Below are 27,778 nucleotides of genomic sequence, written 5' to 3'. Positions count from 1 at the left end.
AAGTAGTAAAGAAGCACATAGATAGACATAGATATTGATATTTTCAGAATGGTTCATTCTGAAATGGAATAAATTGGAAATGAATCAAATACAATTTCGTTTTTTTTTTCCTTTCGCTTGTCCAGCACTTTGGTCAGCTGTTGTTTTTAAAGTGCTTTATAAACAAAGGTGACTTGTCTTGTGCCTGCATTTTTGTTAATTCAAGTCAGATGGTGGTGAGTTTACTTTTCACTGTAAAATGTGCTGGCCTCCCAGAAGGCTTCAGAAAACAATGGCTTAGATGGTACATTCTGTTATCTTTTACAGCCTCATGAAAAGTGAGGTGGACTTGGGGCTTCTGTCGTAGCCATTAACTTTTACTGGATCAGCTGACAACATAGCAGTATAAACATGCACACACTGGAGCACTGAGGAGGCATGTCAGAGTGCTAATGGGAGTAGGTCTGAGTGTTGCAGCTTCCGTTTCACCTGTGTTGATTGAAAATGACTGCAGATTTCAGTGAAAATGGTTTCTATGGTAACTTACACGGATGAAATGGATGTAAACAAACCGAAATGTGTGGTGGAGAACTGGCTTTGTTACCGTCTCAAATGGTTACGTGGAGCAGCGGTGCTAATTTCCTACTTGTTACAGGACATTGTCAGAGATGGCGTAGGCTCCTGTGTGGTGCTTTATTTTGGGTTTCTGTTTCCACTGGGATGTCAGTAGAGTGGGATGTATGGTGCAGGCAGGCCATCTGCTAGCTAACAGACATTTAAGGCCAGCTAGAGGAGGACCCCCCCCCCATTACTTCTGTCACTCTGGTATACGATTGTGGTGATGTTTGTTTTGAATTGAATCCCGCATGACAAAAAAGACCGTTTGAAATCCTATCTGAGCAGCCAGACCATTCAGATGACACATCTGTACGATTCCTGTTGGAATCTCAATTGAAACCGCATCCATAAGTGGTTTGTATCCAATATCGAAATCTTGCATTTTGTGTGGTTTCTGGCTGTTGGGGCTGTCAAATACTTTATCTAAATGATGAAAATCCTATTTTGGCTGGAGATAGTGAACGTGGCACAGAAGGTGTACAGCCCTCTAACTTCTGCAGTGCAGTGTGGGTTGTAACTACGATTCTTAACCTGCTCTTTCAATCTGCTGAGTGTAAATCATATTTTTAGATGGTCTACACTTGCTGCAGCATTTGTGGTGTCATCTTTCATCTTTGGTCTTGACTAAATGAACCCATCACCTGTTTCTACATCATTTGGCAAATGGAGAAGATGTGATCAAGCCTGCTCATAGAAACGTATGTTAGATGGCAAAGTTGGCTCATCTGAGGCTAAAAGCATCAATGTAGACCAATTTATTTAAGTTATTTGGGGTATGGTTAACTTGCGTGTACTGACATCACTGTGTCATTCATTCTTTATTTAAGACCTACTTAACTCTAAACTCTAGAGCAGTCCAACCCTTTAGTCTGAATTTTCTTTAGTCAAACTTTAAATAAGCTGATTTGTACGTGTCGTTCATGCATCTCGTTCACCCTGTCTGTCACTGCATGTGTCGTGATTCTCAGAAACACAGGACGACTTGGAGGCAATCACTAATGATATAAAGAAGATGGCCAACAATGCAAGAAATAAACTCAAGAGTAAGTCCCCCCCTACCTCGCAGAATAATTTTAATGTTTATAAGGTTTAATGTGAAATTGTATTGGCTACTTCACAGCCATTGAGAGGAATCTGGAGTCGGAACAGGAGGAGAGGGTGTCAGCTGACCTCCGAATACGCAAATCACAGGTAAATTATGTCCATCGTGCTGCCGGGGGAGCTTTTGATGGACCTGCTTTGAAAAAAGAAGTCAAAAGAAATGTCAATTTTATTTTTCCACTTTCAATACATTTATAATTATTACTTGTCAGTTTCATTTTATTAAGTGATTATTATGTTGTTTCTTTTTTATTGCATTCTTTTTTTTCTTTCTTTAATGAAAGGGTTTTTATTTTATTTATTGGTTTCATTTTCCAGCATTCAGTGCTGTCAAGGAAGTTTGTGGAAGTAATGACAAAGTATAACGAAGCTCAGGTGGAATTCAGAGAGCGGAGTAAAGGACGTATTCAGAGACAGCTAGAGATCAGTGAGTTGCCTCTACATACACAGAAACAAAGAGGTACGATGGCCCCACGGTCTCATCATAACCGTTTCTTTTATTTTCAGCTGGAAAAGCAACAACGGACGATGAACTGGAAGAAATGCTGGAGAGTGGCAATGCTGCCGTGTTTACTGCAGGGGTGAGATTGTGTGTGTGTGGTTCTGCCATTTGGGCAATATCCCAACATAAACCTGCCTCTGCTTATTAGCTTGTTGAACTAAAAGCCAATATATAAGTTGTAAGTAAGAGTTGTTAACTTATTTACTTAATTTTTAACAGCCAATTTTTAAGGCTCAGCCGAGGGAAGCATAATTTGGAGCTGAACTTTCAGACAACTGACAAAGTGACCTGAGATTGGAAACAAGATCGACACGATGTTTCTGGGAGAAGTTAACTCTGCAGCTTTGTCAGCATGAAACAGCTGATAAATAAGCACACGCTGCACTTCAGTTTGCCTGCAATATTTTCTGTCCACGAACTGATAAAAAGGCAATTGTTTTCAGCTCCGAAATGAGAGAACTTCTTGTACAAGGACGCATAGCTCAATTTGATATTTTTAGTTTTGAACAACAATATGCAACAAACCAAATTATAATCTTAAGTTTTTTCTAATTTCCAGTAAAGGTTGATTTTGTTGTAATACTTTCCTGGGGTTGACATTTTCTTCCACACAGTGTTTACTGTTATAATTCAGAAATAAGACTTGTAGCTGCACTGATAGGACTGTTTTGTTTTCAATGCTGCTGGAATGTCTGGAAGCACGAAAGTTTCCAGTAAACTTCATGAAAATCTTATCCTGGCATGTTGAAACATTTACAGAGGTACTAGAACATTTGTGAACAATCTGGTCTTGGAAGTCCCAAAGGTAATAAAGAACTTTTATAAAACAAAGAAAACTATACACACTGCTCTAATATTTGGGAAAATAACCCAACTGTGTCTCTCCCTCAAGACGAGTTGTTGCTTATTTTTGCAAATATCAAAATGTTAATCAGACTGTTGACAGCTTCATGGTACATTTTATCCTGTCAGGTTTTCGTGTACTGATATTACTATGTCTTAAAAGATGCACTCGGTTTTAATTTGTTTCAATTAATTATTTACAACCTCTAAATAAAACATATCTATGAACGTCTAAGGTTAGCAGTTAATTTGACGGTAATACAGTATGGAGTTGGAAATGTGGAAATCGCCACACCACCATGATGCTGAGAGAACTCGTATTCTGCAAATCAAATTTATTTGCACATCTACAACTTGGTAAAGATATTCTGGTGTTTTTTGGACAGGTGAGATCAAAGTAACATTTCTGAAACTGGCAGAGATAGCAGGTTGATTTGGGCCTGTTGAACCCCTGACAGAAAAATAGTAATAGTTAAATCATTTTTTTGAACCAATTTTTTTCATTTTTTTTTTTTATTTTCATGAAAAAGAAAAAAAAAAACTCAATCTGTTTCATTGGTAAAGGTGGCATTTTAAACCTGTTATCTTTTTAGATTGTGGACTCTGGGATCTCGAAACAAGCCCTGAGCGAGATTGAATCAAGACATAAAGACATTGTCCGTCTGGAGAGTAGTATCAAGGAGCTGCATGACATGTTTGTAGACATCGCCATGCTGGTGGAGAGCCAGGTACGCTCCTTTACATTCACCCATTCATTCATTTGTGCTCAAACCTTCATTTATTCATCATTGAGCTGATCCTTAAATCTTTTCCATGGCCTTATGGTCAGTCATGACTTCTTTTTTTACTTTTTTGTTCCTATTAATTACGTTCCTGCCTCCGCCTTGGTGTGACTGTCAATCTCCATCTGTCTGCTTCATCTTTTCCAGCTCCATGCTTTTCTTAGACTCATTTCTTCTGGCATTACCATCTTCATCTCATCTCCAGACATTAATGGAACATGAAATTTAGTAAGATTAAAAAAAAAAACCCTCTTTCTTGATATTATAACACAGAGTCTTTATAAAACACATAATGTTTAACAGCCAGTATAACCGCCTATGTCTGCTGCTTATGTCATGCATTCTGAGGAAAAGACTTATTTGAGGTAAGTGGTAACTGTCTTGCACAGTGTCTGAGCTTGTTTAGTTTTTCAAGAACCCCTTATATTCCTAGTTATTATTTGTCAGTTTTGCATTTGAAGAGGCACAACAGTTCAGCATGAACGTAAAGAAGCATGATTCTCCCATAAAAGTTACCGTTTATAGAAATGAAGACCTCCTTAGTTGTCCTCAAAGCCGTTCAAATGTCTTCTGTGCTCTGTGGATTCAATATAATCAAAGAAAACTTCTACATATTGGTCAAAGCACTAATGTTGTATCTAAACTAGATTTGCTTCTTTTGTGTATTGAAGCTATACTTTGTCAGCGTAATAAACTTTGCAACATAACTTACTGAATGTTTTCTTTTCAGGGTGACATAGTAGACAACATAGAGAAGAATGTATCCCAGTCAGTGGACCACATCATAAAGGCAAGAGAAGAGACCAAAAAAGCTGTAAGGTACCAGACCAAAGCACGCAAGGTAATGTCATTTGGCCGGCCATGGTATTAATCTGGATGCACTTTAAGCACACAGTGCGTCTGCAGATCACCTCCCTCCAGAGATCACAACTGTTGCCCTCTGTGTACTTCTGTCAGTTTCTCCTGCTTTTTTTGTTTCACTTATTTCCTTTTACTGCTTTTTCTTCTTCTTCCCATTGCCTCTGATACTGTTACCGTAAGGGTGGGATGATTGACAAGATTGAGAGCAACATGGACCAGTCTGTGGGCTTTGTGGAGCGCGCCGTGGCAGACACTAAGAAAGCTGCAAAGTATCAGCAGGAAGCTCGTCGTGTGAGTGACTGTCAAAAACAGACTCGGTTTCCCAAAAGCAACCAATATACTTTTTTTTTCTCCCCCAATCAACCACCAAAACAAAAAATTGTAATAATAATAGTAGAATACAATATAGGAGAGACTGAGTTAGATTCGAGATCACCAACGTGACTACGTTTTAATGTGATTATTCAGTATAAAGCCAATATTTTGGCCTTCTAGTAAAGTAGATAGCAGACGCCTGTGCCCAGATGACTTCCTGTTTTATGTGCCAATCATGGTTTAGAGGCAGCTGATGAGTTTATGATGACCTTTATGCCAGCATGTTCTGAGTCTTTTGCTCTTCAAGTTTCAACTTACATCCAATAAATTCCTGTTGAAATTTTATTGATCAAAACTATTTAGATGACAAAAATGGATCAGAAAGCTTCTGACACCACAAGATGTACAACATCTGCATTGCCTTGGTCTGTGCATTGACATGGAACAGAAGCTGTTTCATTCATTTCAGAGACCCGTTTTGTTGCAGAGCAGGTAATGAGCGCAAGACTCCAGAAAATTAAGACAGAAAAACGGTTACTTGAACAGAATGCGATAGCAGCCCGGTAGCGTCTGCTCCTCAAAGATTCAGTGTATTCAAGGCTATCTCAAAAGTAAACGTGGAGGAAGAATTGTAACTTTGAAGTTACACAGTTATGTTTTAAGTCCTTCTTCTCTTGATTTTGAAAATTCCTTAAAAGGATGCTTTTGGGAAACTCGATTGACAACATGAGACCGTTCCCATCATAAAGACCCTGACCTGTATTGTGTTCCTGACGTTTGATGATCCCAAAATCTCCGTCCTGCTCTGTTACCGAACCTCCACCCTGTGACCTGTGGATCCCTGTGTTTAAGACGCCACTGTGACCACCAACCAGAATCAAGACCCTCCTCCCACCTGCAGAAACTGGCACAGGCAGCTTTTCTCTACTTTTATTCCTCTCTGTCTTGTGTCTTTAACTCTAGACTTGCACTTGCACTTGTGCCTCCTATCTATGCGTGAGTGCAGAAAAGATGTGTGTGTGCGTGTGTGTGGTGGGGGGGCATGAAAACATAAAGTTACCTCTGACATGAAAAAGCTTTTGACTTTATTTTTGTGATAAAGCTACAGAAATAGTCTCTGATATTTGACACATTTGTGGTTTTTGGAAACCACTTGTGTTCATCAACAGTCAATGATCGTGTAATTGCTGTACATATTTATAAATTCAGGACATGCTTCTTGACGTTTCCCGTTGAGATGTTGGACTTGACTGGACTCTGTGTAATTGGTTATTCCTTACAGAAAGTGGTGATAATAGTGGTGGTTGTGCTGGTCTTGCTGGGAATACTAGCACTCATAATCGGGTTGTCAGTAGGATTGAAAAACAGCTGATGAACTGTTTGAGTAAGAGACGAGCCGAGGGTAAGTAACTTTGGACCAGATGTGTGCTGTAGTACCACAGGGGGTGTGGCTATGAGGCATGCTTGGGGAAAATGTTCCCTTTTAGGCTCCGCAAGTGCGTTTTCTTTCTGTCCAGGGAGCTTGCGAGCATAGTGCTTCTGTGCGTTTGTGGTTCGTGTCCGCATTATATTTAGTTTTTGGTCTTTGCGGCTGTGCTTCTATTGCTTCTAGTTGCTGCTATAACCAAGCATGGTTAGTGGTGAGTTTGTTGCATGTTGTTTCAGCTTGTGTTAAATGTGGATGCGGGGCGGTTCAGTGACAGGTTCTCAGTCGGTCATTAACACCATCTTCACCTTGTATCTCTCCCTCTGTAGAAAACGATCATCATTGGTGTAGTCTGTGCTATCCTCATCGTCGTCATCCTCATCATCATCCTCACCCAGACGTTGTAGTAAGACTCCACTTGTGCATTCATCACCCAGTCCTCGCCGTTCTCCCATCAGCTGGCCCACAAAAGGAAATGAAACTTGAACTGAGACCACTCCACGTGGAAATCACCAGATTTATCAACACCCCACTTGAAAGAATGACCTCTGGAAAGGGGAAGACGAAGGTCTCTTTGGTTGCCTTAGTTCTGCCCATTTCAAGGAGTTCAGACCTGAAGTCGACATGAGGAGCAACACCTGTGGAGGCAAAAAGGGAGTTGAAAAGTAGCTGATCATTACGTCACTCCAGTGTCACTGAACATTTCATTGTTTAACATGTGATACCAAAGTTTCACCCTTTGTGTTTGTCATATAACTGTTGTTTATTCATGCAGAAGCACATGATCTCCCAGATCATTAATCATTGCCTTTATGAGCCTTGAAACTTTTATAACTGAAATGCTACTGAATGTTCACTGCTCTCGGATCTTGTTGGTTTTGGGGAGTTCCAGCACTTTCACATTTCATAGTATGTAATAAAGCTTAAATATGCATAATTATTATGTAAATAATAGAATTTATATGTGTGTTTTTCATACCCAATCCAGAAGGTGTCCCAGTGCTTAGACTTGAAGGACGTGGTGTGCACTCTCTGATGATTCTTCACTTTAGAGATTCCCAGTGGGCGTCATTTTTAAAATGTGAAAGAATTATGGAATGACAAGAGAAGCAAAAAATGTGAACCGTAATATAAGGGAAAATCCTGAAACTGCATCTTTTTGGACCTTTAACATGTGTCTGTTAACATGCTATAAAAACGTTGTTTTTGTTGCCAAAGACTTTGCTGAGAGGCTGTTAGTAACACTAGTGTCTACCTTACCGGAAGTGCCAGAGTTGTCTTTGTTTTTATTCTACTTTGTGATAATGAGTTGCAGAATCAATCACACAAATTGGCACCCCAAACTACAGGGAAGTGTCTGGTCCTCGTGGCTCTTTGACTGTGATGCATTCACTGGAATATTTTGGTTCCACTGTGAACAAACAATGTTGCTGTTTATCAGTGCAGCCCTGCAATAAACCCACGAAGGGATGTTTGTAAAAGTCACAATGTTAAGTTTGTGTTAAAGCTGCTGTACTTGGGTAACCTTCATAAACATTGGAGGCTGGAAATGTTTCCAAACTATATTACATTCTCGTTTATGTAAAATGTATCCCCACTCATAGCTACAACTGGGACAAAGAAGGTAAAAAAACACCAGTCAAAAAGACCGGGAGGTTTTACATATAGAGAAGATCATCAGGAAAGAAAAACGGATAACGGGAGGTATTGCAGGGCTGCTCTATTAACATAATTGGTTTTGATGAATTAATGAACTGAGCTGAATTGTGGTTGGTCATCGTTTCTTGGTGATGGAAACATGTCACACTGGCAGCTTGCTGAGCAGCAGTGCACAGCCTTTTGCTCATGATTTAAACGACCAAAGTAAAGCATGTGATTCTTGCTGCGCTTGGAAGAAAATATGCTTTTTCAGCCAATCATCAAAGGGAAAAGTCATTTCAACTGGTCTGTATGTTGACTCATCCTTGTACAGGAAGATGTTGAAAATAAAAGGCCTTCATCGTGGTTTTTTTATCTGCACATTAAGAGTGGTTGTAGAAAACTCGAGCCTTTGTATACAGTTTTAAGTGTCAATTGTTTTAAAATAATTAAAGATTTATTATTTTATAAAGACTAGATGACTGAATTGTTCTTGAGGCTGAAAAATAAATGTGTAACTATATTGTGAGAGTTTTTGATGACAACTGGGTGAATGAGTTTTATGGCTGGTGGTAGCTGCTGTCCGCAGATGGTTGACTGCATGTTTACTACTCAGCTGCAAAGGTCAGATTTGTTTTTTTTTAAAGACTGGTGCACAAGTGCAAAACAAGAAGGTAAGTTGTGTCCCTTTTTCTTTACAGATACCCATATACATCCCAACCTCTGTGACCCTTTGTTCTCCTTTGCTAAATCATTTCCTTAAGCCAGTATCTATAAATGCAAATGATGACCTTTGTTTTAATAGCTTTTTGGTTTGACTCTCATGGTAAAACCTGTTATGACACGTTTTTTCCCCTTCTTCTGGATCTTCAGAAAAAGATGATGATCACATTGTGCTGTGCCATCATTGGGATTGTTGGCTTTTCCTATCTCTACAGTTTCTTCTCATAAATGATTTTACACAGGTAAAACATCAACCTTTAATGCTTTACACGGTCTGATCTTGGAACTGTAACACTGAAACACTATTATTCTTTGTCTTTTTAGGGATCTGGTTAACTCCAAAAAGGAAAACTAAATATATACCTGAGATGTTCCTCCATTTCTGTCCAAACCATTATTTGAATCTTTGGAATATTTTTTAAAAAGGAGCCACCTCCGTCTTATTTTCCCTTAAATTGCTCATCTAAAGTGATTTTCCTTGTTGTAAAGTGTTTAAAAATGTGTTATAAATGTGTAATTTGTTTTCTTTGCCTGTTTTCAGACAGTTGGTTTAAAAAACTAAGCCACAATTTAGCGCCTCCTAGTGGTGCATTATGAGAATAACTGAGAACTCACTAAAAATAAGATTTTAAGGCTTGAAAATGTAAACATCTTTATTAATATCATAATGCCCAGTCTCTAAAATTATCTGAAATCCTTGTTTTGTCATTATTTCAATCAAATATGTGATTTTGTTATATGTATGTATGTGTGTGTGTGTGTGTGTGTGCGGGTGCCTGTATGAGTCTGTAAATGCTGAGACGCTTGTGTCTTTGTAACAGCTGGTGTCACTCGCTCATCACCTGCGTGTCAACTCACTAAAGCCTGTTATGCAATAAAAAGATTCCTGTGCGTTGTACCAAGAGAGGTGCCTGTCTCCCTTCTTGTGTTTTGCATATTCCTCAGCCGATTACCTGTGAACACAGAGGGTACTTTCACTTAAGGCCAGTGGCGTCAATTCAGTGGAAGCTAAGGTATGACAAGGTTACGAGTCACAGAACTTAACTAGAGTATCAATCAACAGGTCCAGCAAATACTCATCACAGAAGTCTGCTATGGAGCTTATCTGTGTGGTCAAGAAAATTGGAACTTTTTCAAATGGTCTCGCTCACTGCAAAAACTCACAATCTTACCAGGAATATTTGTCTTATTTCTAGTTAAAATGTCTCATTTTTAGTCATTTTTAGTCTCATTACACTTAAAACAAGATAATCGCCAGAAAAATAACTTATTTGACCATTTTCACCTGTTTCAAGTAAATTTTCAATTGAAATAAGTAGAAAAATCTGCCAATGGGACAAGATTTATCTTCTCATTACAAGCAAAAAAATGTTCTACTTATTTTAAGTGAAAATCTACTTGAAACAGGTGAAAATTGTTGTTTTTTGAGTTTTTGAGTTGTCTTAAATGTAATGAGATTTTTTTGACTAAAAATTAGACATTTTAACTAGAAATAAGACAAATATTCTTGTTAAGATTTCGAGTTTTTGCAGCGTAAAAACTAGTGAAATCGATCATGTTGTTCTGATTTGCATTTGTAGTTATTTTATATGTATTAAATAATAGAATAATCAATACAAATAGACAGAGTAATTCCATAAATGTATTTAAAAAACAAACATTTACATTTTCCCTTGAAGCCAAAGTGTGGCGGCTGCCGTACCTTCATACCCAATTGACGCCCCTGCTTAAGGCTGATTTATGGTTCCGCGTTACACCAACGCAGAGCCTACGCCGAACCCTACAGCTTAGGCCCTGCGTCGATTTAACGCAGAACCATAATTCAGGCTTTACACTTTCGGGGCCTCGATCACATGAGTCGCAGCTTCTCACGTAAAAGCTACAGCTGATTTAGGGAGATGCTCCTGTGAGCAGCTTTCTGACCTAGTTTCTCTCCCCGCCTCCCTGTTCTCCGGAGGGCCGCCCATCAACCCTCCGCAGGGCGGGCTCTGCAGCACGGTGCGTTTGGTTTGTTGCACCCGGTCTGGCTGGATTATTATTATTAGATCCACATTTGATCCACATTTTCCTAAGCAAGGAATGATAAAAAGAAAAATGACACACAAAAAATGCACGGGGTTGATCATCTTGTGTAGGCATCCTAATAAACTTGGGCATAATTGTTGTCTTCTTCGGTCATAATTTGCATATCCATGGAAAAAAATGTGTTTCGTAACTGGAATGTTTTACACATTTTTGTGGTATTTTTAATTTAAATTGTATTTTTCTGCATCACTGAGTAAATTCTGAGTCTCATTTGGACTGTTTTTGTTTTATTTGTATCACATTTTGCCTTTTGTTTTCTAATTTCTTTGTAACATTCATATTACACGTCTTAAAAGTCGTGTTTTGTACCTCACTGTGGTCTTTTTGCATTTAACATTAATTGTTTTGCAATCTGTCATCGTTTAAAACGATTCATCTCGACTATTTCCTCTTCTATTTTGGTTATTGTGTGTCTCTCTTTGAGATATGAATTGTTTTATATCTTTCTGTTAGAAGACAAGGAGCTCCTTAGCCTGTGGTGTTCGTAGGTTATTTCAGTGCTGTTTATTTCTTTTGGTAATCAAATACAACAGCTGTGTATGTACATGAGAACAAACTTCAGATAATTTGACTAGATATTCTATGTATATACGTTTTTTCTATTGTCGGCAATTGTACCAGATAAACGGCGACGATAATCAAACGCACAACCCTGACCCATCACACCGGATACAATAAAACAAGTACACCTGCATGTTATTATATTCTAATCTCCTTTGAGTGGCACTTATTCCGTCCAATGAGAAGGCGCGGTGCGGCGCTGGCCCCGCCCCCTGTGGGTGAAAGGGGGCGGGGCGTGTGTGTGTTTCACTGACCAGCTGAAATGGCGGCTCGGAGCGTCGAAACGTCCTAACTTTATCGCACAATAACAAAACACAACCATATCCACGGCGCTCGGCACATAACATGGGGACAAACTTTAACGAGAGGCTTCAGAGGCTCTAGCCGGGACGCGTTACTTTGACCACTACGTCTGAGCGGAGCTGAAACGCGGAGGTAATGATTTAAAGAAACGCCTCCAGTCGCTGTATTAGTCGCTAACGACAGCTAGCTAGCCCGGACTGCAGCAGACGAATTAAGAAGCTCAGCTAATTCACACCGGGGCTCGTATTCATAGTTTAATAGCTACTGTTAATAAATGCACCCCGTTGCTGGTAGTAGCCTGCACACATGAAGGAAAGCGTGAGGTGTGTGTGTGTTTGAGTGTGTGTGTAATGCTAACCTTAGCACGCTAGCGAGACAGGGAGGACTGATCTCACAACAGACTGTGAAACTGAGAGTTTAAACGCTGTTTCAATGCTTTCTCAAACACTCTATCCTCTCCCCAGACAATGGACGATACTCACACACGGTACAGCAAGCGTCTGGTGAGTAACTCCACTAAACTGCTCCCATACCCGGAACACTGGGTTCATGTTTACATTTGAGACTGAGATTGTCATCCAGCCTGGTTGTGTTTTAACTTTAGTTCTTTTAATGGCCACGAAGCAGCGTGGTTGTTGTAAGGGGGTGTTTGGGGAGAACGGCCCGTGTTCTGCTGCCACCAGTGTGCTGTAAGCCCTGCTGCTGCTTTAATGGCTCTTACTAAAATTGGTAATGAACTTGTTTTAAAGAGACTGGGTTCAAAGAGGGTCAAGTTCACTTTCTAACCTGACAGCATTTGTTCTGCGACCTCGTTTCACCTCCTTTCAACCCTCCCCCCTAAAGCTGTAAAGCAATAAATGTTCTAAAACCAGCCTGTATGCTGAAGGCATTGTTTATAAGAATGGGTTTGGGCCAGGAAAACTGATATTGGTTATAATTGCGTATTTAATAGTGTTTTACCATTGTGCTTTGCCTTGTTTTCTCTACACACCTAAACTTTATTAAAATAGCTGAAATGTAAGTGTTGTCTTCCTATTCCTCCGTTAATTGCATTTGCCTAGTATTCATTGATCATGCGAGCAACAATGCTATATTTTTGCAAGTTATTCAGTCTCAAATTAAAGGGTACTGTCACTGTGCAGCCATTAGTTATGAAAGTAAGGAGCATTACTCTTGGATAATACTGCATTTGTTGTGGTAAAAGGATGGGGGTGGGGAGACTTGAGGGCAGGGGTGTTGTTCTTGATCCATCTGTCTAGCCAAGCGTTTTGAATTGGGGTGAACGCAAGGGGGTGGGGTTTTTTTTTTTGGGGGGGGGGGGGGGGGGGGGGGTCCAGGGGGAAAAATGTAGAAGATTAACCCCTGCTATTGTAATTTTTTATTGTTTGTTTCCTACATGAACTGATTTACTGTGGTCTGGCTGTTCAGCTTCGATTGAGTTGTAGTTTTTTTTTTTTTTTTTTTTTTTCCTTGTCTTGATTTAAAATCTTCATTTTGTCTCGTGGGAATTTTAGTTTTAATTTTTAAAGTTTACATGAAAGGAAAAAACAAAACACAACAATATCGTTACCAGATGTCTTAGAAATTATAACCCTGTAAGAAAATTAAAAATAATACATTAAGTATTGCTACTAAGCTGTGCTGGATTTTATTTTTCCATTTTCATTATGTTTCATGTTTTGGTTTAACAGGTGGACCAATTTCTCTGTAGACCTTTTCTTTTTATATTACTTCCTTTCATAGTAAGATTTCTTCAACTTTGTCAATAACTTGACAAAAGAAACCAGAGACAAAAATACTAAATAAAAAGGCAACTAATTTGGCCAATACTATTGTTTGTAATTTATTTAACTAGTTTTAGTCATGCACATTGGTTGCCTTGGCATTGCCAGTCATTTACTGGCAAATTAGGCATCTCAGGTGATTTATGATTTGAAACATTGCCATTCACAACATAAACAAGAAAATCTTCCTTCTCCTTAGCGGACTGGTACACGTCGTCGCTACGAGGATGATGGAATCTCAGATGATGAAATTGAAGGGAAACGAACATTTGACCTGGAAGAGAAGTTGAAGTGTGTGAAATTTGGTTCTGCTCTTGTCAAACACATGGAGGGTAAAGGTAAGATGTCCACAACTGAATTAGAGAATAACAGAGTATAAAACCACATTAGACCACATCTTTTTTTATATTGGGGTAATTTTTCACATGGCGTTATTTGGTCAAAAATGTTTATTCTAATTTGAACTAATGTTGTAATTGTAACATATTTTTGTCTATTTAATGTTTTGTTTGGTATTGTGTATATTTCCTGTCTAGATTTCACATATGAATACATTCAGAGAGAAGGGCTCCGGGACCCTATTATTTTTGAGAATGCTGATGGACTTGGGTTACAGTAAGGCATAGTCTCTTATTGTTTCATAACACCTTAATAACATGTGAGAAACTAATTACCCCCATCTAAAGAAAAATAAAAAACATGTACCAAATCATCTCTTTATTGCAGAATGCCAGATCCTGATTTCAGTGTCAGTGATGTCAAGTTGTTTGTTGGTAAGTTTCTGTTGTTTCTGGCTTCAGAGTTTACAGGGTTTACTGTTTGTCAAATTTTAAAATGGGCTTCAGTACATCCCTTTACTTCACTATGGAATATTATTAGTTAAACATAATTCAGAAATCCAGTGCCTGCATGATTATTTATAAGTACACTGAATTTGTATTTAATTTCAGTGGTCTCAGATGTTGAACTGCAGTTGATGCTCTTACAGGTAGTCGACGTATCGTTGATGTCATGGATGTGAACACCCAGAAGGGGATTGAAATGTCAATGGCACAGTGGCGGCGCTACTATGAGACACCACCGTCGGAGAGAGAAAAACTCTACAATGTTATCAGCCTCGAATTCAGCCACACTCGGCTTGAAAATCTGGTCAAACGACCGGCATCGGTGAGAATCAGTACAGTTTTACACTTCATGTCTTTACCGTTATCCATATCTACATTGAAGAACAAGAAAATTATATTCTTTGGAGTGCGAAAAGGCTGAATGGTCATCATTTGTTTTTTATTTGCCTTTTGTGAAAGCTTCAGAGCAGCATTTGCCTGGTTATTGTGAAAACAGGTTTTCATGCCAGTTAGTCAAAAATGTATGAACTAATCTTTGGTGCAGACAATTTCAATGTGTGTACCATTGTCTTTTCTGGACTGTATTCTCCAGGTGGACCTTATTGACTGGGTGGACAACATGTGGCCCCGCCATCTCAAAGAGCGACAGAGAGATTCGACTAATGCCATCATAGACATGCATTATCCCAAAGTACAGAAGTGAGTAAATCAGCAACATTTACCATCTGCTTTCAAACATGACTGACATTGTTGGTTTTATTCTGCAATATTTCATATTTACTTTTTAATTTAAGATTAATATTATGTTTTCCACTCTTTATGTACATCTCCAAGGTACTGTCTTATGAGTGTGCAGGGCTGCTTCACTGATTTCCACATTGATTTTGGGGGCACATCAGTCTGGTACCACATTCTGCGAGGAGGAAAGGTCAGTTTTGGCATCACACCACACACATGCCTTGGTTAACATGTTAACGTGTCTCCTCTTTATGCTCTCATGTACTGTATTTTAATACAGTTGAATTACTAATAAAGCTGCTGTTTTTTGTTTTAGTTTTCATATCCCACAAAGACAAATATGCACGGAAATAAGAGATTAACTAGATATTAGTAATTTTGCACATTCTTTGTTAAAATCACCCTTGACAAAGGTGTACTTGCACATAAAATGACTTGGCAAATGTTAGTTTTTGTACAAAACACATAGCTGCTGGTCAGAGGAATAACTGAAGGAAAGCAAGAACTTGCAGAGTTTCTCTGCTGACATTCTTGGGCAGCCTATTGGCATGCTTTGTCCAACACAGGAGCTCTTACATAGGGCATTTTTAAAGTGGGGTTGTGTCGAGGTGTTATGTCGTTTTGTATGTGAACAGCGTGAAGGGAAGAAGGCAGGTCATTTTTGTTGTGCCTCTGTACAAAAGGGAAAGCTTTCAGAGTTAACACTAAGCAATGTTGCATCTCACGTCCAGTGTGGAATGACACCCTGCTTTCTGAAGTTAGACCCTGATTTAGCTGGAGTTATACGAACAGTGCAAAGGTGGCATATTGTTGACTCTTTGGGATGGAAGTATTGCTGGATATTGGTGTAAAAACAGTTGTTACGACATTTGATACCATTGGCAATTTTATGCAGTCAAAGGCATGATCTTTGAAACAGTGAGGAAAAGTTATTGAATCTATTGTTGACACAAATACAGAAAGTAAGAAGGTTTGTGGCAGTGCCATGTGTGAGATCCAATTGTCACAAACCGGGCCAGTCAGTGACAAAGAGGGAGTCCACACATGGAGTACCAATTCATAAATGTAATTTTATTAGTAAATCATATATATTTTAATTAGATCAATAAATTGTTAAAGTAAAAATTAAATCAAAGTAAACCAAAAAGTATATGTAGGTTTAAATGTAGAGTGTCAGTCATGTATGCTGTGTGTGGGTGAGTGAAGTATGCTCAGTGCAAGTATTGTAGTCAGGAGGAAAGAATACTTAGTTCCCCATAGCAGGTGGAAACCCAGAACCAAGCCCAAGTGTGGGAGCAGCAAGAGACAGCAAGCAGGGCTAGAGACCCTAAATACACTGGCTCACACAAACACACAGGTGAGGCCAATTGGGCTGACGACCTGCCCACAACTTCCATCCAGGAAACAGAATGGCCAATCAGTAGGCAGAGGGTCAGGCCGTCACACCATATGCACCCATATATTAGCAGGTATTCAGATAAAAAAATTATATAATCAATTGTATAAGAATTGCCCCGTTTTGTTTGAACAAAACATATTTAAAAGGTCCAGGTTTTATTTTTTTTCTAAAATTAGACTCAAGAAATCACAAAACAAGAAGTATGCAAAGCTAACTACATATGATATGAATGTTTTTTTCTTCTTTTATTATGTTGATATACTGAAGCTTTTGATTTGTCTGTATCAATGTGGTTGGTGTTTCATGTGTGCACTCAAGACTCCTCAGTAATGTTTTTTGTCTGTCTGTAGTTGAGAAATGACTAGAAAAAAGTATATGAAGGAAGGATTGAATCACCTTATGCATGTGTTTATCTACCTGTTCTTCCTGTAGGTATTTTGGCTTATTCCACCTACAGCCCAGAACCTGGATATGTATGAGAACTGGGTTTTATCAGGAAAACAGGGAGACATCTTCTTGGGGGACAAGTGTCATGATTGCCAGAGGATAGAGCTCAAGCAAGGCAACACCTTCATAATCCCATCAGGTCTGTTGTTCTGACACAGCTGTGATGGACAGACACACAGTGCTTACGCCCTCATTTGCTGCTTATGCCCTCATTTGTGAAGCACCCACACACACTTGTACACCTTGCACTCCTTCAACAAGCTGTATTTGATATGTTTTAGGTTGGATCCATGCTGTGTACACACCAGAAGACACTTTGGTGTTCGGGGGAAATTTCCTTCACAGCTTTAACATCCCCATGCAGCTCAACATCTACAACATAGAAGACCGAACACGGGTGAGAAGGTTTCACCGCTGTTTATATAAATGCAATATGGACTGAAACCTCAAGTTTCATGAAATTTCACTTACATTTTTTTATTTAACCGTAACTTGGTAACAGACAGACAAGTAGCAGTAATAAAGTAATATAACAGCATATGTGCACTGTGATTTGCTTTGGTGGATAATGGCATACTTCTCAGGAATGTAGGGCTGGGCGATTTTGGACAAAAATAAAATCCAGATTTTTTTTTTTTCTCTGAAAACCCAATTTTCGATTTTTTTGGTAAAACTACAAAAGACAATGGAATAAATTGTTTCGAAAATTTTATCTTTATTTTTAAAGAAAAATAGCAAACAAATGTCCCTATTGGGAATGAAGTGCAATTGAAAGATACTGTAAATCCTCCTTGAGTTTAGTAAAGTGACAACATTTACAATTTTCTTGACCAAACAAAGATGACTAGACGGCCTCTGTCTGTATTGCAGCCAGCTGCAAAAAAGGAAAATTGATTTTCCGATTTTCCTTTTTTTAACATCGATTGTGATTAATAAATCCGATTTAGATTTAAAATCGATTAATTGCACAGCCCTACAGGAATGATTAGCTCAGCTGTGGGTATTTATTCAAGTTTAGAGGGCCAGTTAGGACTGGTCTGGTGGGTCGTCATTCATACCATAGTTATCTAATTTCTTCCTGGGCAAAAGGCTAAACTGCCACAAAATTGTGACAAATACCTTTTTTATCAAGTCTGATCATTCCAGAGGCAAAAAGTATGAATTTCTAGTGTTGCATAGCGACATGCAAAGTTATGTCTCTTATTAAGTTGCACTTTTAACTTAGTAAGTTATTCACTAATTTTGATCTCCTGCTTTAGGTACCAGCAAAGTTTCGGTACCCATTTTACTATGAAATGTGCTGGTATGTTCTGGAGCGATATCTCTACTGTCTGACCAACATCTCTCACCTCACACCGGAGTTCCAGAAATATTCACTTGGCATTGGTAAGGAAAAATGGATACAAGGGAACACAGCGATCCACACAGCCACAAGAATAGATTTGTCCCAATGCTGAACTTCAAAAATGATGTTCCATCTCTTTTCAGGGCTGACTCCTGCTGATGTTGATATTAGTCATCCTTCAAAGAACGACACCTCTAATGGGATTGAGATTGATGGTGAGGTTGAATGCAAAGTCAAAGTCAAAGAAGAAGAGGTCGAAGAAGATCAGGTGGCCCCTGTTCCCACCGCTCGGCCTGTGCTAACTTCCTTTGAGGTGGAAGGAATTTGGAACCTTTTAGGGAAGCTGGAGGAGCTGCCGACCCACAAAAAGTGTGTCCCTGATGGGATAATGAATGCTGCAGCCCTGCTTGACGACATGAGGGTGGGTATACCTAAATTTGCTGAAAAACACTATTTATCTTTTTTCCTCACTACTTATCGTCTCTCAATTTTGTATTCAGGCTGTTTTGAAAGACTGTGCCAATGATGAGTTCAAGCTATCCTACACTGGAGATCCCATTGTCAAATGGCCTAAAAGGGTGAGCAGAGTTTCCCTAACCCTCCACATAATGTACCAGAATACAATAAAGTTTCAGTCACTGCTTCCCCACAATATTGAAAACCCTGAAAATGAAATTGTTGTAGAAGGCAGACATGCTTTTAGTAAATGACATGTTTTGAAGAAGTCTGTTTCCTTTTCTTTGCTTAGCTAATTTTAGAAATATAAGAAGAACATGTAGCTTTCAAGCTTAAAAATATAAAAGGAAGACATTTATGAAACATTATCAAAATGAAAAGAGTTTTACAGAAAACCTTCTGTTTTTAAAATTAAGGCAAAATATTGACAATTTACATTCTGTTACAACATAGTGTTTTTCATATATAACTTTCCATAATCTTCAACACCTTGATCTAACTTATTTCTTATTTATATCTTTTTGCTTCTGAATTGTTAAAGCCATCTTGGTACCAGTCCCCAATTCCTCCTCCGCCTGTTCTTTACCGTCCTCGCTTGGGCCCTTCTCTCCACAAGAGACCCAATAAACACCGTTCCATTTCGGCCCTGAGGCGGAGACGGGTGAGATGCAAGCGCTGCGCTGCCTGCTGCCGGAAGGAGTGTGGCACGTGTCAGTACTGCCATGACATGAGGAAATTTGGTGGTCCTGGACGTATGAAGAAGGGCTGCATCATGAGACAATGTCTAGCGGTAGGACATTATACCCATGATTGTACTTGTGTGTTTAAAACCATATAACAGTGGATTCAAAATAATGTCTTTGAAATGGAAACAAAGGAAGTTTCTGACTTTTGCAACTGAACACAATTCCAAGTTAACGATCAAAGTCTCAACCTAAAATTTAGAATAACCCAAATTATTAAGATAACCAGTGGGGGGGGGGGGGGGGGGGGGGAAAACGTTCACAACTACAGTGATCTTCATCAGTATTAGATCTTAATTATTGATAACAATTTTATCTTTCCTCCAGCCTGCTTTGCCGAATACAGCGCGTTGTGCCGTATGTGGAGAGGGGGAGTTTGACGAATCAAATCCGAGCACTCACTCTCTTATGGAATGCACCGTTTGTTCACAGATTGTCCATCGTCAATGTGTTAAGGTGAGTCTTCAGTTAATTTTGTTGTTGTTGCTGTTATTGTCGTCTATAGTAAATGGTATTTTGCATAATTTCTGCTTTTTCTGGAATGTTAATAGCGTTTGATCTTCTTGTTGTAACATTCAAACTTAAAAGGTGTCCAAGTTTAGTCACTCAGTTAATTATCTTGGATTGAATACATTAAAGAGCTACTCCCTTGGTTGTATTGCTGTATGTACAACTGCTTGTTGGTCAGATTTGTGTTTCAAGCTTGTAACTCTTTTCTTTCAGGAACCTGGTGAGGGAATGATCAATAAGGACCTACCCAGCTGCTGGGAATGTCCCAAATGTTACCAAGGCAAAAGCTCGGCAACAGAGGTACATATCTAACTAGCTCTCTGCTTCTGTGTCTTAAGTGTTGTAAGTTGGGTCTTTTCACCATACTTTGTTCATTAACGTCTTGTAGCTCTATGATTGATGTTGATGCACAAATTAACTGACATCTCCACATCAGTCGTCCAGCGATGAAGAAAGTGGAGAGTCGGAGGGTTCTGCATCCATGCCACAGTCCAAACTTTCATATCAGGAAGACATTGGTGAAGATGATGGGCCAAGACGAGGGAAGCGTGCAAGACCACCTGGCAGGCCATCAGCACCGCCACCTTCACAGAAACTGCTACTGCAGCATCAACAGAATCGTAAAAGAGCAAGCGCTCTCGAGCTCAGACTTAAGAAAAGGGTAAATTATACTTGTTTTTAATTTTTTGAAATTTCTAATGCTTTAATTATCCAAAAAAAGAGGAAAATATGAACCTAAACATTTATTTTGGAATTCTTTTGGGCAATCCAGCATGTCTTCATGTGCTGACTGAAGTAAAGTAACTAAAATATCTTAAAATTTAAGTGAGATAAGTGCATTAAATCTTGTTTGATGTTTCTGTTAATAATGTCTATTAAGAGTTTAAAAACAAATATTACCTTTTAAAGAAACATGGATTTTTCTAAAACTGATTTGAAAGAGGCCACAATTATTAATGTTGGAGCCTTCTGTACTCAGACCCCCACCCCCAATTTCAAATGTCCATTCTTTTTATTGCAGATAAAACTAGAGCGGACCAAACTCTTAACCGTAAGCAAGGCACTTTTTTCCTTAGAATAATTTCACATCGCTCTTAGATCATACCAAGTATTGAATTTAGTGTTTGAAACATGCATTATCTCTTCCATCTTTCTTATTAACTTTTTTTCTGCAGAAACAGTCTTCTCTAGATCGCACTTCCAGGCTGCTTGGCTCCAGGATCCTGTCCCGCCTGCGCTCTCAAGCCAGCAGACTGTCTTATGGCAGAGGCCGGGGGTCCACCTGGGCAAGTGGCTCCCCTTACAACATTGTTACAGGAGGGAACTTGGAACGGCAGCAGACTTCTCGTGGCCTGATGCTCGAGCCTAAGGGAGAGCCACGAAGAGGGAGGGGAAGAGGCGTCAGGTTGCGAGGAGGAGGGGCAGGACGAGGCATAAGAGGTGGAGGAAGTCGTGCAGAGCTGGAGGAGGAGAGCGAGGACAGTAGCAGCAGCTCCAACAGCAGCAGCAGTGAGGAAGGGGAAGAAGAAGAAGAGGACAGTGGGATGAAAAATGGGAAAGGAGGGGATAAAGAGAACCAGCCGCACACAAGGCAGGTGGTGGTCAAAGAAGAAGATGAGGATGCGAGTGAGATGGCCAACCAAAACGGTGCTGGTGGGGAGGAACAGATGGACCAGGACTGTCCAAAAGTAGACACTAATGGCTCACATCTTAAAGTGACACTCCAAAGGCCATCTAGAGCAAAACAGGACACATCAACCATTGTCCCCAAATTGGAGGCTGTTGCCCCACAAACTGCCACATCCACAATACAGAACCAGAGCAGGGCCCTTGCCAGACCACCAATTAGAAATCATGGCCCTTATCCCGATCAGCACCCAAGCAGGCGGACACCACACACTCGCAGTGGACACACAGACTCCCACACTTCCCACCCAGAAAGACTGAACGCCTCTAAAAGAACAAGACTAAGCAGGCCAGCTAAATTGAGCAATGGTGCTTCCCCCTCTTCATCAACTGAGCTTCACCATCTCCGGGTCCCTCTGTCCGCCCTGCAGGAAGGAGGGAGTGAGACGGATAGGGAAACCATTGGGAGCGGCCCAGGTTGTGAGAGGGAGGTCTGGGTGTCTGTATTTCGCTATTTAAGTCGAGCAGATCTATGCGTGTGCATGGCTGTCTGCAAGAACTGGTACAAATGGTAAGACCGCTTCTAAAATACATTTTTATTCAGTTACAGCCATTTAGTAAAAGCTTTGTACCCCTAACATATTACAAGTAAGGGACACATTTCTGAGCCAAGTTTGTTTCAACGTCTTTCCCACTGACCCTTGCTTTCCCTTGTAAGCAAGGAAAGATGGGGGCAGGATCAGGGCTGTAACCTCTGATTGATGGATGATATTTTGAGTCTGGTTTCCAGTCTGTTAAGGCTTGACACTAACACATCTCTCAAAAATCTTTTATCTTATTTGTAACGAAATACAAAAAGTTTTAGACATGTATCGATGAATACAGCCAGTTTGCTGTTGGATCAGTTAATGTCTTAGACTCTGTTGGTCAAATTTAAAGACACAGATGGGAACAGTCACTGGCATTAAAGGGTTTCTTTTATTAACGTTTTTAAAAGTTTCCCTTTTTGTTCCAATTAATTAATGTTAAAAATAAGGAATTTCATATTCCCACAGGTTAACACAGTTAAGTTCTTAATGAAATATCTGACATGTTTGGGTCAAAATATCACTGATACAAACGAACAGCTCCCTCTTTAACTTTCTCTTTATACCACTGTTCATAGCAGATGGCGTTGGAGAGAGTGGTGTTATTACTGTTTGACAGAGGGTGCGGTACCTGGGCTCAGAGCTCACACTAGCACACAGAACAAAACAAATGCATGCTGGCGCACACTAAACTGATATAAGAATATGTGTCTGGTAGTTTTACTCTCAAATGCTAACATTTCATATGGCTACAATTAAGCCACAGATGGTTGGTACTGACCCCTCTTAAATACAATCTTGAATTAACTCAAGCTGTTAAAACACCACAGACAGAAGTGTTGAACTAATGCGCTGGACATTACAACATGATTCATGCTTGTAATTTAGATTATAGAGGAGCTTGAGTGACTGGCTTGCAGAGAATGAGATTAAGTTGTTTTTTTTTTGTTTTTTTTTTAAAGTCTGCTAAATCTTTCTCTAAAGTCCATCCCTCCATTTTCTGTACTCGTTTAATCCTGTACGGGGTCTGCTGGAGCCTGTCCCAGCTCATTACAGGCGAGAGGCAGGGGTACGCCTGTGACAGCTCACCAGTCTATCACATTTCTCCAGTCTTTTCTGTGAAATGTTAAAAAGTCTAAAAGTCAATAGCCTTTGTTTGCTGCTGTCGTGTGTGTGTGTGATGAGGCTGAAGTGAAGCACATCTCTGCAGTAATATAACTGTGTTTGATAGTAAAAGTAAGTGAGTGGGTTGCCAAATACACTTGGGCAGTCATTAATATTCCAGGGCAACCTGCCCAAGCATTAACATTGTGTGGGGAAGTGTTGCTTATAGGTGCTGTTAAACTGATTTTAGTGATGGCTGCACCGATCATTATTGCCTCATTTATTTTGAGTTAAGCAAACTGGTGTCCAGAATTTGCTTTTCATTGAGAGTCATTTCCCACTTTCAAGGAAGGGTGGGCTGTAGCACAATTTGAAGTGTGGGTAGCTATAAATAGAGATGAATTTGATCTGAATAATTCTACTTAGCTGTTTTCTTTTGCATAACAAACTCCTGCAAATGTGACGAGTTCAGTAAATACCTTTTTCATAGCTAGGTTGCCCAGAAGTATTTGAGTTGGCAATCACTAAAGACACCTGGATACATTCTCTACAACACAGAAGTGTGTATGTTTTATATACAGATTGGAGGAAGGCCTTTTCCAGGAGATCAGATTTTTGGCAACACAGTGGTAGATAATTTCTCCCCAAGGCATGAAGTGCTCTGCACCTGATAATTATGAGAGATAACAGGTTACAGTTGCAAAAATGAGCACCCTTCTAAGCTGGGGTGCATGATTGTGTTTTATGTCCTTAAATGTTTTCTTAATTTATAAAGAAAAGTTACAAAAGGTTTAGTGCTTTTTGTTGGTCACGAATTTAAAATTCTGATAGCTAAATTTGGAATCAGTAGGTCAGTTTTAAAAGAAATTAGATGCTGCATTAAAAAAAAAGTAAAAAGAAATTGTAAATACTTCAGTCAGTGAATCATTTTTACTTTGAGAATTCCCCACATATTTAAAAATTATTTTGCTAATATTCTTAGATTTTAAAATCAAATGTCTAAATATAACATGCCATTTACTGTAAGAGCTGTAGCATCCACCTTCCCTGTTGAAAATGTTTAAATGTAATGACATTCAAAAGGGTTTAGATTTCATAAATTGATCATTCACTGGACATGAATTTGCAGCAGAGTTAAGAGCCCTTAAGATTTTCTGTATTATTAAGAAGTTTGTGTGTACTTTTTCTCAAGGTGTTTAGACAAACGGCTTTGGTCGCGGATTGACCTGAGCATCAAGCGCAGCGTTACTCCTCAGGCTCTCACAGGCATCATAAAGAGACAACCGGTCACGCTTGACCTCTCCTGGACCAACGTCTCAAAAAAACAGCTTAACTGGCTTATTGGCCGCCTCCCTGGTATGCACGCAGATGTTTTTTTTTTTTTATACACCAAAATCAAGTTTCTAAAAAAAAAATAATAAGGATTCTCGAACAGTAAATGTTATTGGTAAAACACTAATAGTTAACCTTTTCCATGTTGCAGGACTAAAGGATCTGATGCTGGCAGGATGTTCCTGGTCGTCTATTTCAGCGCTGTGTTCCTCTGGTTGCCCTCTCCTCCGCTCTCTGGACCTGCGGTATGCAGATGGAGTCAAAGACTCACAGATCAGGGATCTAGTAACTCCTCCAGGTGAGTACTCCGCAGGCTTAGAGGGTAAATGGTGACTGCCAGATATCCGTGATAACCTCAGCTGTTAATTTATTCAGTACTTGCCTAAGTTTACATTTTTCTCTCGTTTTATCCTTTCTATATCTTGTCACTTAACCTCTCTTGCTGGTTTCCTTATCATACTTTTCTGTACAATCTGTTTTATTTCATGTCACTCTTGGCTCATCTGCTCCAGGCTGTGACAATCGCAGCCAGCTGCGCAGCATGCAGTGCTTGCGGTTAGCAGGCCTGGACATCAGTGACTCCACTCTGCGTCTGGTGATTCGCCACATGCCCCATCTAACAAAACTGGATCTCTCCCACTGCAACAGCCTCACTGACCACTCCATCAACCTGCTGGCTGCAGTGGGCTCATCCACCCGAAACACACTGGGAGAACTCAACCTGGAAGGTCAGGGCTTGTCAAAACTATGCAAAAAGGCCATACTCAGAACATGCACATTCTTTTTATTTCAGCAGCATTGAAGTGTGTGTTTGTGTTTCTTCCTCAGGCTGCAGTAAATTGACAGACACGTGTTTGAAGTATCTCCGCCGCCTCTCGTGCATCTCAGTGCTTGACCTGCGACGCTGCAAAGGTGTCTCTAGAAAGGCCTGTGAGGCTTTCATCTCCGAGTTGTCAGTAAACACACTTTACTGCCTATCAGATGAAAAACTCATCCAGCGAATATCGTAGCTACCTGCCTTCTTTCACTGCGGAGGGGATTTGAAATGCAAAACCGTGGGGCGTTGTGGATCCTGATGTGACTGTGTGTGACACAGAGGCAGGGAAGCTCACATGCAGGATGGATGGGGTCTAAATCGGAGGGATTACTCACTTGACTGGTGTCGGGACAAGGGGTCTTTACAGCTGGAACAATGCGTCTTTATTTTTTCATGAACCTACAAAGAGACTCAGGAGCTTTTTTTGTTTTTTTGTTTTGCTGTTTTAAAAAAAAAAAAAAAAAAAAAAATTGATGTTGTGTACAAAGCATGTCTGTTTTTATGAGTGGGAGAACAATTAATTAGCTATGTTAGACTTCACATCCTGTGGATAATCCACCTCAACTATTCTTTGGACAAACGTCAGACTTGATTCATCGCACGCTTCTAACTTGAGAACGAGAGGCAAAATGGAGTTGCATCCTTGGGATGTAAATGGGTATTCTCATCCTTTTTGCCAATCCACCATAATTTCGTATTTGTTATGACTTATTTGAGTTCAGTTAGATGTGGGTGCTTCAAGCAGATGGATTTTTTTTGTTTTTGTTTCCCACGGGGAAATAGTAAATCATTTGACTTATGCTTTCTGCACAACAGCTATGCTTCGAGGTTTTTTTTTCCCTTTTTTTTTTTTTTCTTTTTTTTTTTTAAACGGCTTAGGGTGAAAGATTTTCACACAAGACTACTGGAATGGACTGCTTACCAGTTGTGAATTCAGCTTTGCAAGTCATTAAATACAGCAGTGGTATAAATATTAAGTATACATGGTTGCAAGTGTGTAAGAAGGTACAAAGACAGTGTGAGTAGGCAATCAACATAGCTACTAGACCTCATCCCGGCAAAGGGCAGGTTGCATTAAAGAGGGGGATAAGCCAAGGATAAAGTTTCAGATAAATGGTGCATTTTCAGACAGTTTAACTTCAGGTGCTATAATTCCCAAACGTTTATTGCTTTGTTTTTGTACAGAGGCAACATTTAGAGAAAAATATTTCAGACTACATCGTTTCCCCACCCTTCTTTGATAAACTTTTTTTTTTTCTAAATGGAAGAAAAATGTGATAATCTACTTTGACTTGTCAAATTCTGTGTAGAGCTGTAAGATTATGTTTGGCGGTCTGCTCATTTCTTCGTTCCCTTCAAGTGTTATGGCTCTGTATCAAAGGTCTCCTGGACTGCTCTCCTGGCCATATCCCTCAAAATGAATATAAGTATATAAATGTTTACTTTTGTGTAAATGTGTTTTTTCCTCTTTTAGATTATAAAAATGGGAATCCTGTAGCATTGTAATTATTTTCTGAAGCTTTTTTCACTTCATGGTATTTGTGTTATTTTTCAAGAAAAATTAAAAAAAAAAGAAAGATAAGCCGTTTGGTTTGTTATACTTGCTGACACTGAGAGATGTATTAATATCAGCCACGCTGTTCACTCATGACTCCACCCAGCATCTGTGCACAACCTGCAAACAAGCGGCTGCAGCTTTAATCACAGTAGTAATAACAATCATTTCATCTGGGAGGACAGACATCTGTCATGTGCGAAGGATCACAGCAGCCTAGACAGATGTGGTCTCTCTCCCGTGACTGTGTCCAGCCCTGCAGGAGCAGCAGCAGCAGCTGCAACTGTCTGAACTCGCCTGACCTGGATGTGAAAGCGGAATAAAGGCCGTTTCTTGCTTGTATTTCTGCAAGGCGGATTTATGGTTCCGCGTTACACCAACGCAGACCCTACGCCAGGGATATTCAATTGGCGGCCCGCGGGCCACATGCGGCCCGCCAGGAGCTTTTATGTGGCCCCTGGTCATATTTCAAAAAAGGGGGTGTTTGATACATTTTTTTTTTTTTTTTGTGTCATAAGGAGCTTATGGTTAATATTTTGGTTGCTTATTTATAACATCAAACTGGCTACTATGGACTGAAATGCTTGTGCTCAATGCTTAATATAATATTCAAATAAGGAAATCTTGGTGGAAAGTGGTGCTTTGTCATTATGGCGTGTTTTATTAAAAGTAGGTCAATATCAATTTCATTAAGTTTGCACAATGCATGGTTTTAAATTGAACTTGCATTTAAAATAATATTTCTTTATCTGA

General features: G+C 39.6%; 2 protein-coding genes across 10 annotated transcripts in view; both read left to right on the top strand.

The window, feature by feature from the left end:
* The window catches only part of stx3b (syntaxin 3b), a 21,074-nt gene extending 11,388 nt beyond the window's left edge, over positions 1–9,686 (top strand). The window contains exons 4-11 of one of the 8 annotated variants that reach the window (XM_061725482.1): positions 1,566–1,640; positions 1,718–1,788; positions 2,017–2,125; positions 2,206–2,279; positions 3,637–3,771; positions 4,867–4,977; positions 8,939–9,030; positions 9,113–9,686. In XM_061725482.1, coding sequence (XP_061581466.1) covers positions 1,566–1,640; positions 1,718–1,788; positions 2,017–2,125; positions 2,206–2,279; positions 3,637–3,771; positions 4,867–4,977; positions 8,939–9,016 — 653 coding nt within the window. In that variant the 3' untranslated portion in view covers positions 9,017–9,030; positions 9,113–9,686. Of the gene's footprint in view, positions 1–1,565; positions 1,641–1,717; positions 1,789–2,016; positions 2,126–2,205; positions 2,280–3,636; positions 3,772–3,972; positions 4,054–4,555; positions 4,667–4,866; positions 5,998–6,283; positions 8,541–8,938; positions 9,031–9,112 lie in introns of those variants that run through there. The other 7 variants (XM_061725478.1, XR_009782890.1, XM_061725479.1 and 4 more) reach the window with 7 other exon arrangements.
* A 2,008-nt stretch (positions 9,687–11,694) lies between these two features.
* Positions 11,695–27,025, top strand: kdm2ab (lysine (K)-specific demethylase 2Ab). 2 transcript variants are annotated; one of them, XM_061725475.1, is made up of 23 exons: positions 11,695–11,869; positions 12,202–12,240; positions 13,721–13,859; positions 14,058–14,136; positions 14,248–14,294; positions 14,510–14,688; positions 14,959–15,065; positions 15,201–15,294; positions 16,936–17,089; positions 17,232–17,347; positions 18,210–18,336; positions 18,439–18,716; positions 18,796–18,873; positions 19,293–19,541; positions 19,822–19,950; positions 20,218–20,304; positions 20,441–20,665; positions 21,026–21,055; positions 21,180–22,201; positions 24,514–24,677; positions 24,805–24,951; positions 25,166–25,381; positions 25,482–27,025. In XM_061725475.1, the coding sequence occupies exons 2-23, from the start codon at positions 12,205–12,207 to the stop codon at positions 25,661–25,663; spliced, it is 3,885 nt and encodes a 1,294-aa protein (XP_061581459.1). In that variant the 5' UTR covers positions 11,695–11,869; positions 12,202–12,204; the 3' UTR covers positions 25,664–27,025. The 2 variants fall into 2 exon arrangements, with proteins under 2 accessions (XP_061581459.1, XP_061581460.1); XM_061725476.1 differs by lacking the exon at positions 21,026–21,055.
* The last annotated feature ends 753 nt before the right edge of the window (positions 27,026–27,778 follow it).

This window comes from Cololabis saira, chromosome 7, assembly GCF_033807715.1.
Source record: "Cololabis saira isolate AMF1-May2022 chromosome 7, fColSai1.1, whole genome shotgun sequence".
Taxonomy (NCBI): domain Eukaryota; kingdom Metazoa; phylum Chordata; class Actinopteri; order Beloniformes; family Belonidae; genus Cololabis; species Cololabis saira.
This window is presented reverse-complemented; position numbering and strand designations above follow the sequence as displayed.